This window comes from Olea europaea, chromosome 4 (genome assembly GCF_002742605.1).
Source record: "Olea europaea var. sylvestris chromosome 4, O_europaea_v1, whole genome shotgun sequence".
NCBI classification, from domain to species: Eukaryota; Viridiplantae; Streptophyta; class Magnoliopsida; order Lamiales; family Oleaceae; genus Olea; species Olea europaea.
In genome coordinates, this window is record NC_036240.1 from 8,580,344 (window position 1) to 8,599,585 (window position 19,242).

At 32.7% G+C, this 19,242-nt stretch overlaps 1 protein-coding gene and 1 pseudogene across 5 annotated transcripts; one reads left to right on the plus strand and one right to left on the minus strand.

Annotated features, from left to right (window-relative positions):
* The first annotated feature begins 5,953 nt into the window (after positions 1 to 5,953).
* On the plus strand, positions 5,954 to 8,765 carry LOC111392988 (annotated as a pseudogene).
* Positions 8,766 to 10,160: 1,395 nt separating this feature from the next.
* On the minus strand, positions 10,161 to 17,302 carry LOC111393516 (transcription factor TGA4-like). Of its 5 annotated transcripts, none has more exons than XM_023019082.1 (9): positions 17,039 to 17,302; positions 15,842 to 15,907; positions 15,217 to 15,291; positions 13,445 to 13,504; positions 13,172 to 13,249; positions 12,966 to 13,062; positions 12,174 to 12,445; positions 10,935 to 11,162; positions 10,161 to 10,656 (listed from the first exon to the last, which is right to left on the minus strand). In XM_023019082.1, exons 2-9 carry the CDS (start codon positions 15,896 to 15,898, stop codon positions 10,504 to 10,506), a joined length of 1,020 nt encoding a protein of 339 aa, XP_022874850.1. In that variant the 5' UTR covers positions 15,899 to 15,907; positions 17,039 to 17,302; the 3' UTR covers positions 10,161 to 10,503. The 5 variants fall into 5 exon arrangements, with proteins under 5 accessions (XP_022874850.1, XP_022874848.1, XP_022874849.1 ...); XM_023019080.1 differs by having other exon boundaries at positions 15,217 to 15,285; positions 15,776 to 15,907; XM_023019081.1 differs by having other exon boundaries at positions 12,966 to 13,029; positions 15,776 to 15,907.
* Between the last annotated feature and the right edge of the window lie 1,940 nt (positions 17,303 to 19,242).

The following is a 19,242-nucleotide window of genomic DNA, read 5'->3' on the forward strand; positions in this document are numbered from 1 at the left end:
TTATACCCAAATTCTCCTTCGAATGCCTCGGCATTCAAGGACCACAACCTTTGCCTTGTTTGCCTTGGACCAGAGCCATCCCTACAACCCTCACAACCTCACCAACTACTCATCTTACCCTACCGCACTTAGTCCTTTTGCTCATATGCTTACGCACAGTAACACAAAAATTTTCTACACATAAAATAAATAAATTTTAAAATAAGCAAAATCTATTGACATATTAGCAAATTTAGAATAATTTTTTTTTTTCACTTATGAAGATAAATTTATTAATATGTAAAAACATTCACTTACAAGTAAAAAAATATACTTATTTAAAAAGTCACTTTTAAAAAAACAACTCACATATATGTAAAATATTATGTATAAGTAAAAAATTACTATTACTTATAAGTTATAAATACTTATAACTTTAAAATTCACATTAAGGTTAACAAAAATTATGTATTAGGAAAAAATCACATAAAAATAACAATCAATTATAAGGGAAAAAAGAAAACTCACCTGTAAAAAATTTATAATTTTGAGTAGAAAAATCACTTATAAGCTTATAAATTTTTTGCTTATTAGCTTAAAAATTCACATATGAGTAAACAATCATATAAATATAAAATTACAACTAAAATTTTTACTCAAAAATAAAAAAAATATTTATAATTAAAAAATTACTTAAAAAGTCACTTAGAAGTAAATTTATATATAAGTTAGAAAAACTACATATAAATAGAAAATATTTTTTATTTTTTATTGTTCAATACTTATATGTTATTCTAATACAATGTAGCACCAAATGTCACATTACAACCACCGGCGGATCCAGCACCCGGCGAGCCCCCACGACCGCGCGTGCTGGATCTGCAACGCGCCTTTTTTTTTTTTTTTTTTTTGCTGAGAACAGACATATATAGTATATATTACTGGTAAGTTATTTTTTTTCAAATGTTGCTTCTAGCCAAGTTGGTTGGTGCTACCTTTTGCTTCTTTGATGTCCCGGGTTCGAATCTTTGGTTGGCACTTCCTTTTGCCTTTTTAGTTATACAATTTTGACAAAAAAAAAAACCATTGAAATAAGGAAAGGGGCCAATGGAGAATCGAACCTGTGAGCTCTTCTAGGACATAATGAAAGTTTAACCACTGTGACACTTGATGAGTTGTGATACAAAATTTATCAAAATAATATATGTAAGATTTTAGTGGTTTTTATGCAATTGTAAAAATTCAAACAACATGCTCTTCCTTTAAATTATACAAAGCAATAATATTATTTGGTGAGTACGATTTATTCTATAACAAAATTATATATGTTCAATTTCAACAAAATAATTATTTTATTTAAATTTTAAGTTTTGTTTAATTCCCATTTAGTTCAGAATACATTTTTCTTTTATTTATTTTCGATCAAATATTCTTTAGGGCTCGTTTGGTAGGGATTTTGATAATTGATTTTTTGACCGTTAGAAGAAAAGTGGGGTCCACATGTGAGAGAAGAAGTCAAAAATTACGGCTTGAATAGTAAAATCACGGTCAAAAAATCAATTTTTTGGGGCAAAAAATTCCTACCAAACAGGGCCTTAATAAAATAATATTACACGTAAATTCAAAAATTTATATTATTTTTAACTATACATTTTCCATCAAATTACTATTTCAAAATACATTTTTTTGCAAAAAATGACATCAAACGAGCTCTTAATATTTTATTACGACCGCCCGTGCTAGCTCAACATCCTGGATTTGCCTCTGATTACAACAATCCACCATTGTTCATGGCTAAAAATGGCATAGCAATTTTAGATCAATTTAGAATGATTTTAGTATGATAACTTCTAGATTATGATAAAATAAATGAGTAATTCTCATTGGAAATACTTCGGAGTGCATTACAAGGAATTTGTTGAGTTTCCTATAATGGGAGACCAATGTCCATATAATAGACCTTTATATAAGAGTTGACCATTCCATCACATCAAACTACAATTTCGACCTCGATATATGTGCACCTTCTTGATTGAAGAGTTTTCAATGGTTGCAGAGGTTGATGATCAAGTCATCATTTCTCCTAAGGTGTAGTTGTTGTCTAGGTCATGATTGCTTGATGTTCAAGCAATCACTATTTTTGACCGGTCGAATTAAGGATATTGAAGTCAGAGGTGACACTTTTCCCTCCATGATCGGGCAATTCAGCAGTGATGACAAATGACACCTTTTTTGGGGGGTAATGATGATGCCTTCTAAATTCCAAACGACAACGGCATATGATGGAGCTTGGCGGACGAGCTATTTGTTCGACCTTACATTATATATTTGGTTTGTATTATAGAAGTGTAGAACCGCCACTTTTTTTTCTAGAGTGACCTCGAGGTAATTTTGAGTTCAGCCTCCAACAACAGTGATCCACCTTAATCCTATCCCGTCTAATCTTACACAATGTATTAAATATGCTCTTAGTGTTATTTTTTGAGTTACATCAATCATATATCTAGCAATTAAATTCTTCAGCATGCATTACAATGAATTGTTAGTTGGTTTCTTTCGCTAAAAATCCTCAGGGTCGTGTTCTTTCATATCTTAGTCTCATTTAGGGAAGTTCATTTTCAAGAGTGTGTTTGATTGATTTTATTTTTCATGAAAAATATCATTTTCCATCCAAACTCATAGCTTTGGGATATTTGGTTGATAATTTTTCATTATTTTTTTTCTAACTTTTGATTATGTGACCATATTTTCCTCAACAATACGGAAAATATTTTCTTCAGGGAGGGATGACTTGTATTTTTCAAGTAATTCACTCTGTCTTTCTCATCATTTATTAAATGTGAAAATGGACAATTATAATTGAAAACTAAATCAATCATACACATTTAATTAATAATTTTCATGCAAATAAGTTTTAGGCAATTCAATTGTCTAGAATTTATTTTTTTCATGCTTGCGATCCAATGCACCCTTATTTTTGTTGTCATTCTTGAGAAAAAAACAAAGTTTCAAATAACGTATTTATAGGTAAATTAGTACTTCAAATCAAGAGAATTATGAGGTAAACCTGTACCTTCTTAAACTTGAATTGAGGCTTAGGGGACAACGTAAAAAAATAGATTTCAATGTAGAAACTTAAGAACTAAATTAATGAAATATTCAACAGAAGTTAAGTATGTATAATTATTTAAGAAAGAAATTCATATTAACCGAACAAGGTTGTACAGCTAGAAAGGATGTCAACCGACCTCTCTCAAGTTTTTTAAATAAAGCTTCAATGCTTCATTTTACTTAAAACCTCTTTTGCTAGGTATGTGCTGTGGCGTTGAGTAATTGGCCTATCCCAATAACTAAGGGCCTATTTGTTAAGATTTTTGAAAAGTCAAAACTTAGATTATGAGATAAAGAAGCTGATTTTAAATAATTTTTAAAAGCTAGTTATCTGATTAAAAGAGCTTTTATAAAATTGATTTAAATTAAATAAAACTATTCTATAAAATCAATTAGAAGACAAATCAAAAGCTAAGTGCATCCTAAAATTTGAAGTGTGATAGCTATTTTTCATGAAACCATCTTTAAATGTTCGCACCCATTTTTACATATTTACATTTATAAATTATACAAATTCTTCACTACCTTTTGGCACTGGTGGACCCACATGAGGTCATGTGGGGTCAAATGACCTCACAAATTTTTGAATTTTTTCCCCCTTGCTTAAAACGTAATTTTCTGCCAAAATAGTGAGCCAATCCAATTAATATCCCTAACCCAATGCCCAAATCATATTGTAGTAGCATATGGTCTTATTTTCGTTAATAATACGTTGTTCGAAAAAAAATTCATTTTTGACCCCACAGTTCGAACTATTTGGATCTGCCCCTACCTCTTGGATCCGTGGTGCACTGGTAGCGCGACTGACTCTCGAGTTCAATTTTGTTGTTTTACTTTCCTTTTTTTTTTTTTTTGGTTCCTACATTCTTCTCTCTAATAATCTCCACCGTTAAATGGAGTCACATATTAATTTGCAAGAAAAGAGAAAGGGAAAACAGCATGCACGCATGTATCCCAATCTTTCATCAAAGCTTCATATTGGTCCACATCCTTCCAAAAGGATTGAGATAAGTCCAAGACATGTTCATTTTGGTTGGCGCTTGCAATTTTTAAGTTTTGTTTTGAATAATATCGTTCATCTAAAGTCTAAATAATCGTCAATTTATTTAGTAGTGATGCTACTTTTACATTGTCGAATAAAATTTAATATATTTTTATTGATTGAAAAATGTGATAATAATTATCATTATTACTATCACTACTACATAGATCCTAATCAATAATGATCTAAATTGTTTCAATGATTAACATTACTTTTCCGTATGTTGTACCAATTGGAAGTTAAAAAAGCTGCTGAATTGGAAAACCAGCAAGCAACTGATTTGAGGAGTCAACAACACAGTTAGCAGTAGAAGGAAGCCAAGACACATCAGCAACAACCAGACAACAATAGAATAAGAATTTTCTAGAAGAAGAGAATAAGGAATTCTGTAATCTATAGTATTTTCTGTTATCTAAATGTGCATAGCATGTATATATTAACATTCCTATAATATAATGTGACAATAAAAAATGACATGTAACACTCACAATTTCTTGTTCCGAAGCCCTACTTGGATATTTAGATTTTCAACTTGTCGAACATATCCTCTCAGTTTGCCAATTGCACTGAGAATAACTTGCATTCGAGATTGCAATGAGCTTTTAGGTCAAGGTAATGTGATAAAGTCCAGCATCATGTTGTTATAGTCATGCTCGACTCTAGATCAAAATTGATCTTTTAATTGTTTGTACCAATAATCTGATTTTATCAAGATATACATGAACCAAGTGTAAGTCTTCTTCATTTGTATATGAAGTACTTCGTGCACTTGAACTCATATTCGTGTAAATTTTGGACACGTGAAAGATTAACTAATTTCTTGGGAATTGAAGATTTGTAAAGAGTTAAGGTAAGAACAAATGAAGGTATTGTATGCTAATTTATAGAAGATAATGAAAGAAAAGATAATGTGAAAATACTAATATGTGTGGTTGAGATTTGGATGAAATACATTCAATAGTTGAGTTCAAATAGTACGTATCTCTTATCTCATAGAGGATAACGAAACAAAAGATAATGTGAAAATAAATGTGTGTTGGTTGAGATTCGGATGAAATCCATTCCATGATTTCAAATGTCTCAAAGTTTATTTGTACGTATACTTGAGGTCGTGCAAGTTCATAACTATTTCGTACAGAGAAGGGACGTAACTAGTAGACTGGATTGTCAACTTATTAAAAAATAGTAGTTATATTTCGGATGTTAGCTCATGGAGTCGTGGCAGGTGCTACTAAGAGTATATTAAAATAGGAGAATCCACTGCAACTGAAAGTCATAAGAGATTTTGTTGTGGTACTGTGGAGGTGTTTGGAGATCAATATCTAAGATCATCTAATGCCAACAACATTGTGAGCACTCCGAATTGGTGAACAACATGGTTTTCTAGAAATGTTGGGCAGTGTAGATTGTATGCATTGGAAGTGAAAAAATTGTCCAACGGCATAGATAGGACAATATGCAAGTTGTAGTAAAACCCCAACTATTATTGTTGAGGTTGTACCTGATTATGATCTTTGGATTTGGCATGCATGTTTTGGTTTACCAAGTTCCAACAATGATATTAATGTGTTGGAGGCATCTCACCTTTCTGCCAACCTCAACGAAAGTATTGCTCTTCTCGCTCATCATGTTATTCAATGAAAAGAATATAAAATGAGTTATTGTTTAACAGATAGTATATACCAAAAATGGTCTACTCTTGTTCATACAATTCATGATCCAAGTGATCTTAAAAAAAAAAAATTATTTGCTATGAAGTAAGAAGGATGTAGAAAAGATGTGGAACGTGCATTTGACGTTCTGCAATCAAAATTTGCAATTATGTGTGAAGCAGCACGTATGCAGGACAAACGTATCTTACATGATAAAATTACCACTTGCATAATTATTCACAATATGATAATTGAGGATGAATGTGATGTTAATGCCCAAATTGAAGATTCGATGGAAGTGCCAACTCCGGAAGTAGAGATAGTTGTAGATGAAAATACCCAATTTTAAGAATTTCTTGCTCGACATAGACAAATCAAGGATGTAGATGCATTAATTGATAATATATGGGATGAGATACTAATTTCGATAAATAAGTAATAAATTAGTTGTCATTCTCGTTATATGTAATTTTTCTCGTGCACTCAATGTTGTTTTTATAATTTAAGTTATTATGTATAATGTCTTTTTCAATTTATTAATAAACAATATTATACTTCATTAAATATAATTAACGACTTTTGTAATAATATAATTTGTAAAATAAAATTTGGTATAAAATAATTCAAAATAAAATTTGGTGTAAAATTTAATGTAAATGGGTCTCCAATGGTGTACACCATATTTGGTGTAACCAATACACCAAATTTGGTGTAGACAATCGGAGATGGTCTGAGAGAGAGAACAAGTGTGAGGTGTAAGAGACAGAAAGTGAGAGGTGAGAGAAATAATATTTAAATAATGTATGTTGGGATATGACATTGTTGAAGGAAATATCCTTAATTAAACATTTTTCCTAAATTTCATTCATAATATCTTACAAAAATATATAATATTAATCTTATATATCACCTAATGTTTGAAATGTTTTTGTAAGTTTATTAAATGTGAAATGTATACGTAAAGTATTATAGTTACGTATTTTTCCCAATTTACTATGAATTTTTAAAAAAGAAAAAAAAGAATTAGGAATTAGGAATTATAATTCACCAAGTAGGTAGTATAATCAAGAAGTTTTATTCAAACGAAAAATCACCAGGGGTGGGAAATTTTGTGCTCGTCTATAAAGAAAAAAATGGAAAAGAAAGAACCTTACCTAAAACTAATAATTGTCTTGGAATTTCTTACATAAAAGTAATAGCTACTCTTTTAATTTATGTGGCCGTTGCATCGATGACTGATGGTGGGTCATGGCTTGGTAGTATGTGTTGAGGGGAAATAAGTTGCTGAACAAAAAAATTTAGGGGTCGTAAAGCAAATTCTGAGACATCTTAGTATCTCGGTTTACACAGAAATCTAAGGTAGAAAGGTGACGCAGCGAAAGAAATGAATTCAAGCGAAAATCTTAAGAACAAGTAATTTGGAATCCACCAAATAATAAAGAAAATAAACTCACGAATTTTATTAATGAAAAGATAAAAAAAAAAGAGCTAAGCCCTTATTTATAAGGGTTTACATGGAAATGTAGTTTAGAACAACTAAAAGTAATAAAAAAGAAGTTTAACCAAATTAGAATTGTAAAAAAACGAAAATAAACGAATTGAAAAAAATAGCGCTAAAACTTTAAAAATCAGTTTTCGAGGCCTAAACGAACTCGAACGGCCGAAATTCAATGTACATCATAGCATAGCGATAAGTATTGTTCCCCTCGTCGTTCTCCTTCCAAAATGGTCTTATGAGACCGATCCAGAATCAAGATGATTGATTTCTACTAGTACTATTTTTCCAATGTACGCCTTATGTCCTACATCAAAAGGTCCCACCCCACCTTGTGTCCTTTGTCACTATTCCTGTGAGCTCCATTAACTTTAGAATTTTGCGATCATCAACAAAATGATGGTGTTCTTTACTTATATGTCTAACGTTTAGGCGTTCAAATGTATGCAAAAATAGCAGTGGTACATAGTAGATAATGGGGCATATTCTACGTTGATATCGGTTAAGGGAGAAAAAGGGCAAGCTCGAATGGCCACGTGGCTTTTTTTCTAAAATGCGTAATAGTGGCTGTAGGCCTGATACATCGGTCTACAATGCACTGATCACTGTCTAGCTTCACCCTCGAGATAAATCTAAGGCGCTGACCAATGCTTTGGGATAATTTGACAAGATGAAGAGAATGGAGCATTGTAACCCAATGTACATATAACATTCTTTTGCGAGTTTTTGCTCAGGCAAAAAATGTTGATCAATTAATGTTTTGTTTAAAGATCTTGATGAGAGCATATTGACCTTGGATATCTTCATATTTAACGGTTTGATGGATGCCTATGGAAAAAATGGGATGATCAGGAAAATGGAATCTATTATGAAAAGCAATCAGTTGAAGCCAGCCCTCATCTCATTTAATTTGTTGATCGATTCCTATGGGAGAAAGCAGGAATTTGAAAAGATGGAACAAGTGTTCAAGAGCTTCCTGTGTTCTATGCACAAACCAACACTTCCTACATTCAATTCTATGATCACAAACTATGAAAAAGCAAGTCTCAGGGAAAAAGTGGAGTTAGCACCTCAGAAAATGACTGATATGGGATACAAACCAAACTCCATCACGTATGTTTCATAAGCAAGAGAGATATTTGAGCAGGTGGTTGACTCTCAGGAGAAAAAGTTATCGACACTAGATGTGATGCTTGATGTCTATTGCATGAATGGCTTGTCTGTGGAAGCCGACATGTTTTTTGAAAGCGCTTAAAGACTGTTTACCATTGATTGCTCTACTTACAAACTTCTTTACAAAGCCTTCACTAAAGCTGACATGAAGGAGCTACTACAAAAATTGTTGACATGTATGGGCCGAGATGGCATTATCTCAAACAAAAGATTCTTTCTCGATGCTTTGGGAGGCATTGGGGTCTTCATGTGCAAGCCAAAAGTCAACCATAAAGATAGATGGTTCGAGCAGACAGGCTCTGCAAAGGCATAGATGGATGAATACGATTTTGGTGTACCCTTCTATCTATGACTATGCTGAGATCCTAGAAGAGCTTGCCATGCGAGAGGCACTCTTGGTTAGTCCAATAAACCAATACTATCTTACTGACTACTCGCTCAATTTGTTTTCCAATCCTTGTGGTATGTATATACTTACTAGAGCCGGACCTGAGCATAGGCTCAATAGGCCGTTGCCTCAGGCCCAGCTCTTTAAGGGGGCCCAAAATTTTTTTTTCCATTTTTTATTTTTTATTTTTTTTATTTTTTATTATTATTTTTTTTGCAAAACCTTCTAATTAACGTAAAAGAATCCTTCCATAATTGAGATGTTTTGCAAATGTCTTTTACGTTAAGTTTATAGCTAGCAATTGGTTGTATAATACACCGTTAGATTTTGATTTATGTTGATTTTGGGAGCTTAATTTATGGAGTTTGCATCGGACCCCCACGATCATAGGACCGGCCCTGCTTTCTACTTTTCTCCAAGTGATCTATCATCATTAAAGCCACGGTACTAGCGTATATTTGTCGAGGATGAAAAATTAACTTCTAAAATATACGTTAGTACTGTGGCTAATCATATTCAGTATTATAAAAAATACCTGTGTTATATGTATTGGAGGATATTACATGTCACATGCATACATTTTTATGTACTTTTGCCCCTTTCTTGGGAAACTTGCTATCTTAAAGAAAAGGAAAATTAGCACATAACGTCCTTACCTTTCATTATTATTGTGAAAAATATTTTTACCTAGTATTTTTTTGGCATTTTCATCGTTCATTGCGTAAAATGTCATTTCATCAATTTTATCAACTAAAAGCTGTGAAATGACGAATATATTTTTATGTTTAAATAAAACAAAAGGAAAAAGAAAGAACTAATTGCAATCATAGTCCCAAATTGCAAACGAGATCCAAATAAATTATTTAAAAAAATTAATTTTCTTTAATTTTTTTTATTTAAATAGGAGGATATATTCACCATTTTACAGCTTTTATTGAGAAAGTGGATAAAAATGAATAGAAATGATAGTTTGCACAATTAAAGGTGTAATTAAGGATTAAAATGCCTAAAATAAAGGTAGATACATTTTTCATAATAATAGTGAAAGTTAGGGACGTTATGTGCTACTCACCTTTTAATAATTTATTTGAGACTCGTTTGCACTTTTTAAAAAAAAATTGAGACTATGGTCACAATTAGGTCTTTCCTTTTTCATTTTCTTTTATTTAAATAGAAGGGTATATTCGTCATTTCATAGCTTTTAATTGAGAAAGTGGATTAAAATGATTTTTGTGCAATCAAAAGTGGAAATAAGAGTGAAATGCCAAAAAATTAGAGATAAGGACGTTATGTATTAATTACACTAAAGAAAATAAAATCTACAGAACAGGCTTTTCATTTACAGATATACAACATTCCAAATAAAACGAAGGCAAAATCCATTTGAAAATTCTAGTTAATAGACTCCCTAATCACATTTACAAATTACCAAGGCTGGGAAGAAGCTCGAAAAAATGGCAGCAGCTCATATAGTGTTCCGTATGAAACTTCGCTGAACATAAATAAGATGCAAACTTAGACGACGAAGAACTTAGTTGCAAGGGTGAAGGACACAAGTGCTTGTTTGGTACATAATATGATGAAACAAAATTGTTAATATTGAATATTTTGTTTGATCCTCTTTACCAAACATGCTATAAGATGTGCATAAAATTGCGTGTCATTAAGCAGGTTCACGGGGACGGGATGCCCAAAGTGAACTTAAAGCTCGAAGACGTTGGAAGTACTCTCCCAAGGCGAGGAGGCCTCGAGCAGCTTGGTGGATGTCAAGAATGCGAGAAATCAGCTGCAGGGTTTCTCGACGAAGATGATCTGCCTGTTTACAGGAACATCATGATGAAAATAATTATTCTTTGTTACAATTAGATTGATGCATGTTACAGCAATCTACAAAAGAAAGGATGATGATTTATGGTGAAAAATTGAAAATCATAATAATTCACTAAAATCTTTATAAATTGTCACTATCTAAGGGATCATATTCGTATGACAAGATTTTGAGTTAAACAAGATTTCTGTTGTTAGTACTTTCTGAGAGGTTTTTGAAAGAGTTAGTCATTCATTATTCTGAGTTAAGAAGCAGGAAAAATATACCTGATTCACAAATCTCACCAGAGGTTCCAACTTCTCCATTGCAGCAGCAAGCTGCGGAAGGTAGTTTCCTTCATCCAGTAGACCATCACATATAGTTTCCGCGATAATTTGGTGGAGTTTATCCATTCCCTGTGATAATGCGTCTTCTGCTTGTTGACACGACTGTCTAAGGTTACTAACCTCCCATCGTTGTTCATCTGATAAGGGTTCTAGATGTGGTATGAGAACCTGTCTACAAATATAAAGTTATTGCCGAATACTCCCTAGTTTACAAGAGAATGAAAAGAGAGTCTTGGACATAAAACAACTTCTGAGAATAGAATCAAAGCACAAACAAAAGACACATCCAGTTTTGGTTCTAGGCAGCAAAACAGGTGCTTATTAGAGCTAAATGAAGTTTGTTTAAGCACGTTTTCTGCCACAAATGAGTCATGTGAGAGTTACGTCCACTTTGTGTTGCAGCAGACTAAGGGAATTATTAGGTTTTCTTTCTCAGTCTAATTTAGCAGTAAAATGGGCATTCTCAGATTCCTGTAGGTGTAGAAAACTAGGCACTTGTTTTGGACCCATTAAAATGAAAAAAACTCATTTCCATTTAGTGGGACCCTCTTCTTTGTATCGGTCAGGAAAAGAGGAAAAAAAATTGACTTTTCCACCATGAACTTTAATTCTTCATTCTTTCATTCCACTTTTTACCCCCAAAAAAATCTTCGAAAAATAATCACTAAGAAAGTTGGAGGGTAAAAGTGTCATTTCATTCCATAAGAGAGGGTGAAATGGGGAAATTAAGTGGTTGTTCGGTAGTGATTACGAGAATTTATTTTTTGACAGTTAGAGAGAAAAGTGAGTCCCACCTATGAGTGAAGAAGTAAAAAATGACGAGTGAAATTGTGAAATAACGGTAAAAAAATTGATTTTTTGGGGATGAAAAATTGTTACAAAATAGGAGCTAAATTTCAACGGGTCAATGTCACTTTTTTCATTTTGCCAAATGTCCTTTGTACATAGAATTTTAAATATTAAAATACTATTCCAAAATTTGATTTCTCATTAAAACAAGTGCTAGGACAACCAAATAAGAAAAGAAAAAACTTACATCCGCAGGTGCTCCATGGAGCTCAATGCACAGCTTGAGCTCTTAAACTATTTAGATCTCAAAAGTATGCCTTTTGTTTCATAGAAATAAAGTACAAAATGTCTGGATGACTATCTGAAATGAAGTACGCATAACAACATCACCTTTAGAAGCTCTGAAGGTCGAAAGCCCCCAATCCACGAGAAATAACGTTCAGCTGATGTTTTCCACATGCCGGACATAAGATAGAATACATCAACCTTTGCAGCCGCGGCTTTCATATTGAAGAGGTCCAAATAGTGCCTCATGCCACTATTGACAAAAAATTGCAATTCTGTAAGCCCATTGCTAGACTGCAAAGCTTTCCTCAATTCGACAACTTGTCTATTTTGTTCTTCCACCCATTGGCCATACCCCGTTTCAAATGTAGCAATACCTCCACGTTCAAACAAAGAATGTTAGTTGCAGACACGCTGCTGTTCTATTAGAATTATAAACGCTTGGCATTCTTAGCTCAGAAGACATCTGTAACTATCAACAGTCGCCAGAAACGGAAAATCTGGTGGACACAAATCATAGCAGCTCATTTCGAAAGCACTTAAACAAAGAACAAGCTATTATTACTCAAATGACTCCTTAGAAAATTTTATTGGATTGATGAAAAAGTTACTAGCTATTCTTGACAGGAAACAAACTATGAGACTCACCAAGTTTATGCACAAATTTTGAACTTACTCTTATCTCAGGATATCAGCAAATTTTGGCTGAGCTTAGAGAAAAAAGGAAGGAAGTACTTAAAGAAAAGTAAGTTTCTGAACTAATAGTTTAGGAAAAGTATTTACTTTTAAGTACTTTTTCATTTGTTTTTTGGACCATGCTGCGTGCACACAGCATTTTCCTTGTTTTTTAGGATTAGCAGAAATCGACAGATAACTGCAGCATATGAGCAAGAATACCTGTGTTGGTAGTTCCAGAGTAGCCTTGCAGACCATAATCTAATTCACCACCCTTGTACAGTCCCTGCAGAAAATCTTTCGGTTGGATGTCTTTTCTCTATAAGAAAGGTGATTAAATATGAAAAAGGTATTGATGAATATTTACAAAATGGATTTGAAAACAGAAAAGCAGATAATGTTAAATAAATAATTGATTTTTATTTTACCTGTCGTCTAGCCCGTTGAAGCTCTTGTGTTAATTCAATCAGTCTCAGTTTACTACTTTCTAACTTCTGAACATAGGCCTTCAAAACAAAATTCATTTCACATCAGCAATTTACGATGTAAAGAGAGAAAGAAGAAGAAGAAGAAAAGTCTATAAACCGAGTCATAAAAATCTATCGTAGACGTCTTTCTGTTACATAATTTAGCCGTTACAGAAGGCTTTAATTCGTTCTCCGGCACATATGGATATACTTCGGTGACAAACCTTTTCATACCTTTTTCCGTAGACGACTTTTTCGGGCAGCCTCACGGTTCTGTGCGAGTCGTCTCAGAACCTGTAAACCAAACTTCAATACAGTCACTAGCATTGAACATAGCTATTTCTAAAAATTATAACGAATCCAAATGCTGACAGAAAGATTAACTAATCTCTAAAATATGATATGAGAGTAAACTAAGGCTTTGTTTTTCTACCATTCTTCCACATTCTACTACATTATTTTTTCTACGGTACTCATTTTCAACTACACATTCTTCGTTAAAATAATATTATATGTAAATCAATTTTTATTTTTAACCACACATTTCAACACCGGTCACTATTCCACAATACTATTCCACAATACGTTACTCACAAATAATGGGGCACAAACAAGCACTAAATTTAAATAAATGAAAGTGCTGCTCTCTAATAGCTTAAAGTTTTTGATGAGGTTTTTCGACAATATAGTTTTTTATAAGGGTAATTGGTACAAAACGTCCCTACCTTTCAAGTCTATTGTGGAAAACGTCCCTACCTTTCATTTTTTGGCATTTTTGCCCTCATTTCAACCTTTCTTTGCGTTGGACGTCCTTCCGTCCATATTCCGTCAGTTTTTCCGTTAATTAAAGGGTAATTGGCACAAAACGTTCCTACCTTTCAAGTCTATTGTGGAAAACGTTCCTACCTTTCAATTTTTGGCATTTTTGCCCTCATTTCAACCTTTCTTTGCGCTGGACGTCCTTCCGTCCATATTCCGTCAGTTTTTCCGTTAATTAAATACAAAAATACCTTTTTCTTTCCATAAACAAGGGTAAAATTGTCCTCACCCACTTCACCCCTTTTTCCCGCCATCAACTTAGTTCATAAGTAACAGTAGCAGCAACATGAATCTAAAAATACTTTAAATGATTAAGTTAAATAAAGAAAAAACATCATGAACACATTATATTTCACAATTCCACAACTACTGTTGCTGTCATTTTGTGTCACTGAAAAAATTTAGAAAGACATATTAAATGGATAGTCAATTTATAATGAGTCAATTTAAAATGAGCCATTCATCTTCTCCATTGAGCCAAAAAGAGCCATTCACCATTTTGGCTCATTATAAATTGACTACTCATTTAATATGTCTTACTAAATTTTTCCAGTGACACAAGATGACAGCAACAGTAGTTGTGGAATTGTGAAATATAATGTGTTCACGATGTTTTTTCTTTATTTAACTTAATCATTTAAAGTATTTTCAGATTCATGTTGCTGCTACTGTTACTTATGAACTAAGTTGATGGCGGGAAAAAGGGGTGAAGTGGGTAAGGACAATTTTACCCTTGTTTATGGAAAGAAAAAGGTATTTTTGTATTTAATTAACGGAAAAACTGACGGAATATGGACGGAAGGACGTCTAGCGCAAAGAAAGGTTGAAATGAGGGCAAAAATGTCAAAAAATGAATGGTAGGGACGTTTTCCACAATAGACTTGAAAGGTAGGGACATTTTGTGCCAATTACCCTTTAATTAACGGAAAAACTGACGGAATATGGACGGAAGGACGTCCAGCGCAAAAAAAGGTTGAAATGAGGGCAAAAATGTCAAAAAATGAAAGGTAGGGACATTTTCCACAATACACTTGAAAGGTAGGGACGTTTTGTGCCAATTACCCTTTTTTATAAATGTTTATGAACAATCAGAATATCAGTCTTATTCAAGCTTGCAAAGAACAATTTGTATATTTGAGAATAACCTATCCATTATAAATTAGATAGGAATGATAACACATCTTTACCTTATCAGCTGGTTTCCTTGCTACATGATCATATTTATTGGAAGGTCCTACTGTTCCATCTGAAGTGTCCTGTGGCTAGACATGTAGAACAAAATGACGGTTAGCATGTTGGAGCCTAACATCGTTGAAGACTTGATATAAACAAATTAGCCACTGTTTGACAGAATTTTTTTGTAAAGAAAGAGTTTTTGAATAGTAAATTTTCAGATAATGTTTGGTTAAAAAGTATAAAAAAAATTTGGGTTTACGTGAAAAATATTTTATTGTGAAACGTTTGATTGTAAGTGAGTATGAAAAAAAGTCTTGAAAGAGTCATCCAAACATGGACTTAGTGTGTAATCTTTCTAATAGCTTAGGCTTTTAGAAAATGTCGATAAACATGGTATCAGAATATGTGCAATAAAATTTTCCTGTGTTCAAGTCTCACCACCACCCATAACTTTATTCTACACATAAGGGGGCCTGTAATTTATTGCCACTCTAATCGTTTAAGCTTTTGGATAAAGTGAGTGAACAAACACAATGTGCTCGACTAGAAATTACAATAAATTCCCCCAACCTCAAAAATCATTGATGGAGACGAGTCCAAATAGTCATTTTCTTTGAAATCCCCGCACACACCTACCATCTCGTATATACCCATCCTTCTGGAGGGAACAAACTGAGTGGATGTAGAGTTCATTTCGTTCCACTGTGTATCAAGAGAACAAAATGAAAGCTACCTCTATTTGACAAGTAAATCAAACAAGAAATACAAGTTAAGTCAATAGTAAAATCAAATAAAATCTTGTATTTATTTCCCTGAGAAATGCAAAGGAGAAGCAGAATAGTATCCACAAGAATTAAGTCAAAACATAGTTTTTGATTTCTTTTCACCGATGAATTCATTCTCATCGAGCAATGTCTTCGGGAATCTATATATGATCATTATCTTTTATATCAAAGCTATAAAAAATAAACTTGACCAAAATTGAAACAAAACTTTGCCATTCAACATTCAAAATCAGCATTTACAGTTAAAGATTTCTAGTCCTCCCATTCTAGAGCTTGAAAAAAATATTCTTAGGAGAAATGGACTCAATCCATAACACCTCGACTCAATAGTTTCGTGGCTCTTTCGGTAAGGTGAATTATGAAATACTTCAGAGTTTGAAAGAAAAAAGAAAAAACTAAAATATTATCTATAACTCCGTCTGTACTATTCAGCCTACATAGTTTACATACTCTTTACGGTCTTTCCAAAAGCATACGCGAATCAAAACTTTGCTCCAGTACAGAAGGCAGAAACGAAATTCTCAAAGAATTTTAAATTCCTTCTGTGATCTGATCAATCAATTATTTCAAACTCCCAAAGAGAATCCAATCCTCCTATTGACACTTATTATATATGAGCATGTAATAAATGGCTTTATTACCAAGTTATTTAAATATCGTCAAGATTAGAGCACCTGCTTACTAGTTTCACATCTAGCTAAAGTAGGAAAATCATAGTCAACGTTTAAGGGCTTAGACTACTACTTTCGAGAAGGCTAATCCTCGAGGCTCAGTACAGTATCACGTTCTCAAGGGATTCACCGTCTTGTGGGGCATAGTAAGTGTAAAATAATAGGAAAACAATAATCAGATTGGGTTACTCTTAACGAGGTTGGAACCCAACCCAAGGCTCGATACCAAAAGGAATCTTGGGATCAGTAAAATTAGAAATAAGCTTTAAAAGAGAAGAATTATAACAGATATAACAAATCTTTCATGTGTATAATTTTCATCTCCGACACTTTCTTGAAAACCATAGAAGAAGAAAATTAGAGGGAGAAGAAATGACCTTTAAACTAGAATAGAAGAAGATCCCACTTCAAGAACAAGCTTTCCACTTAATTTGCAGCAGCACTCCAGAATAGAAACCCAAAGTAGATGACACTATTTAAAAACCATATTCCAAAAGTAGGTTTTTGCATTAAAGAAGAAGAAGATTCGAATATGATTGTGAAAGCAACAACTTTTTCCAATATTATTTTTCGATTTAAATGAGAATCAAAATTCATTTTATGCATGCATATATTACATAAACATCTGTGGTCAGTGTGTGGGTGAGGATCTCTGTATGTGTGAAAAGATAATCGCATTTTGTAGAGTGAAAAGGTGCATTTAAAAATAGACAAGAACGGTGATCGTCATATTTCCACTAACAAACAAGCAACTAGAAAACAGTGTTGTGTGTTTTACTTGTATTTAGAATATGCGAAACAGGTCACCTCATGACACTTTTCTCCCTTGTTCCTCGACTTTGAGAACCACAACCCCACCCTGTCTCATCTAAAATTTCAAAATAGAAGAATCCGAGTGTATCTATTTAAATATTGTGTTCGACATATGTAGTTCGTAACATACAGAATGAATTCTATTTAAATATTGTGTTCGACATATGTAGTTCGTAATATACAGAATGAATTTATTTTTATCATATGTTTGACATGCGCACAATTTTGATAAGTGGGTAGCGTAATATACATCTTGTTTTTGATATATCCCACTACTCCAACTAGGAAAAAAGTTTGATTTGACAAAAATAAGAAGAAAGAAGAAAATCTATTCTGTGAAGTGCCTAGAAACTTTTTACATGTTAATTAATTTATATAATTTAAAAGAATAATGGTGACATAATAATAAACTTTGCATACTTTTTTGAGAATTGTTAAATAACAAATGAGAGAGGAGACTTGCATAGACCATTTTATTTTAGTGATCTTTACATAAGTAGAAAAGAACGGGCAAAAAAAATATTTTAATTTACTCCCACTTGAATATACCTGGTTTGGTGGATATGAAAATTAGGCTTTTAGTGGCTTTTGATAGAAGTTGATGAAATGTGTGGTTGAAAAATTGCGGGACCTATAAAATATGTGGTTAAAATTAATTGTTGACTTTGTCTTAGATTAAAATTTGTACCAAATAGGGGCTAATATTAAATTGTTGAAATATAATAAAAAATTTATATTTGATTGGGACGTTTGTTGGGTTTATTGAGGATGGCCCACAATTCATATTAAATAGTCATTACAACTTCAAAAACAAATTGCTCAAGTTGGCCTTTGCTTTAAGAGTCTTGCTAGACGTACACAGGGTGTTAACACGTCCGTGTACACTCTTCTCACAAGAGAGGGTCCATGCCCAATAAAAAAGTGTGGGTCCCCCTCTTTTGAGGTGAATGTATACTGGCATGTCAACCGTCCGTGTACAAATAACAAAATTCTTTCTTTAATGCTTGATATACACAAATATTGTATTGATTCCATTTAAAAAAAAAAAAATGATTAGCTTGTCTTTCATATAAGAACTTATAGTTATTGAGGTAAATTGAGTCGAGTTATATATATATATATATAATTAAAATTTAAGTGTGACGAGATATGAAGAGATTAAGAAGTGTCTCACTCATATGGTGACACGAAAGCTATTTCACCGAATTTATTCTATAGAAACAAAGGTTCTTCTTCAATAGTCTTCGTTTGGCTATCCTTAGTCTCAATCAAAACAAATTTTTTCCCTATAGAAACGAAATTAAAGTGCATTTTTGGCATGTTGGACTATGTACTACAAAACATAAATAAATAAGTTATGATCTTATCCGTTTTCTCATAATATATATTGTAAAAGAGTTTGTAGTAATTTTTTTTAAAAACAAAATTGACATTTTAAGATGAAATCCTAAGACACAATACAATATCAGAGCTTAGATTCCTTCTTGTGGTCAAGAATAGTTATAATTACTTTCATGCATACATACATGGGTGAAATATATGCACATTTACAAGAATGTATTGTACATACACAATCTTGATGTGAAGAAAGAAATCCAATCAACTAATTATTTGTACAATGAACAGAATCTTCCACTCTAAGAGAGAAGATAAAGGGGGATAAGATTGATTATGATGATTAAATTAGGTCATTTTGGTGGTGGAACAATTGGTTGGTTCTGAAAGTGATTTTCCTTTTCATATTCTATGTACATAATATAAAATTTTG

What these genes read in the sequence shown, in the direction of transcription:
- LOC111393516 (XM_023019078.1), bottom strand. Translation starts at nt 15,898, where the DNA reads ATGAACTCTACATCCACTCAGTTTGTTCCCTCCAGAAGGATGGGTATA. An exon ending in CTCTGGAACTACCAACACAG is followed by an intron (nt 12,446 to 12,965) that starts GTATTCTTGCTC and finishes TTGAACGTGGAG; the next exon opens with GTATTGCTACATTTGAAACG. An exon ending in TGGTGAGATTTGTGAATCAG is followed by an intron (nt 10,657 to 10,934) that starts GTATATTTTTCC and finishes TCCTGTAAACAG; the next exon opens with GCAGATCATCTTCGTCGAGA.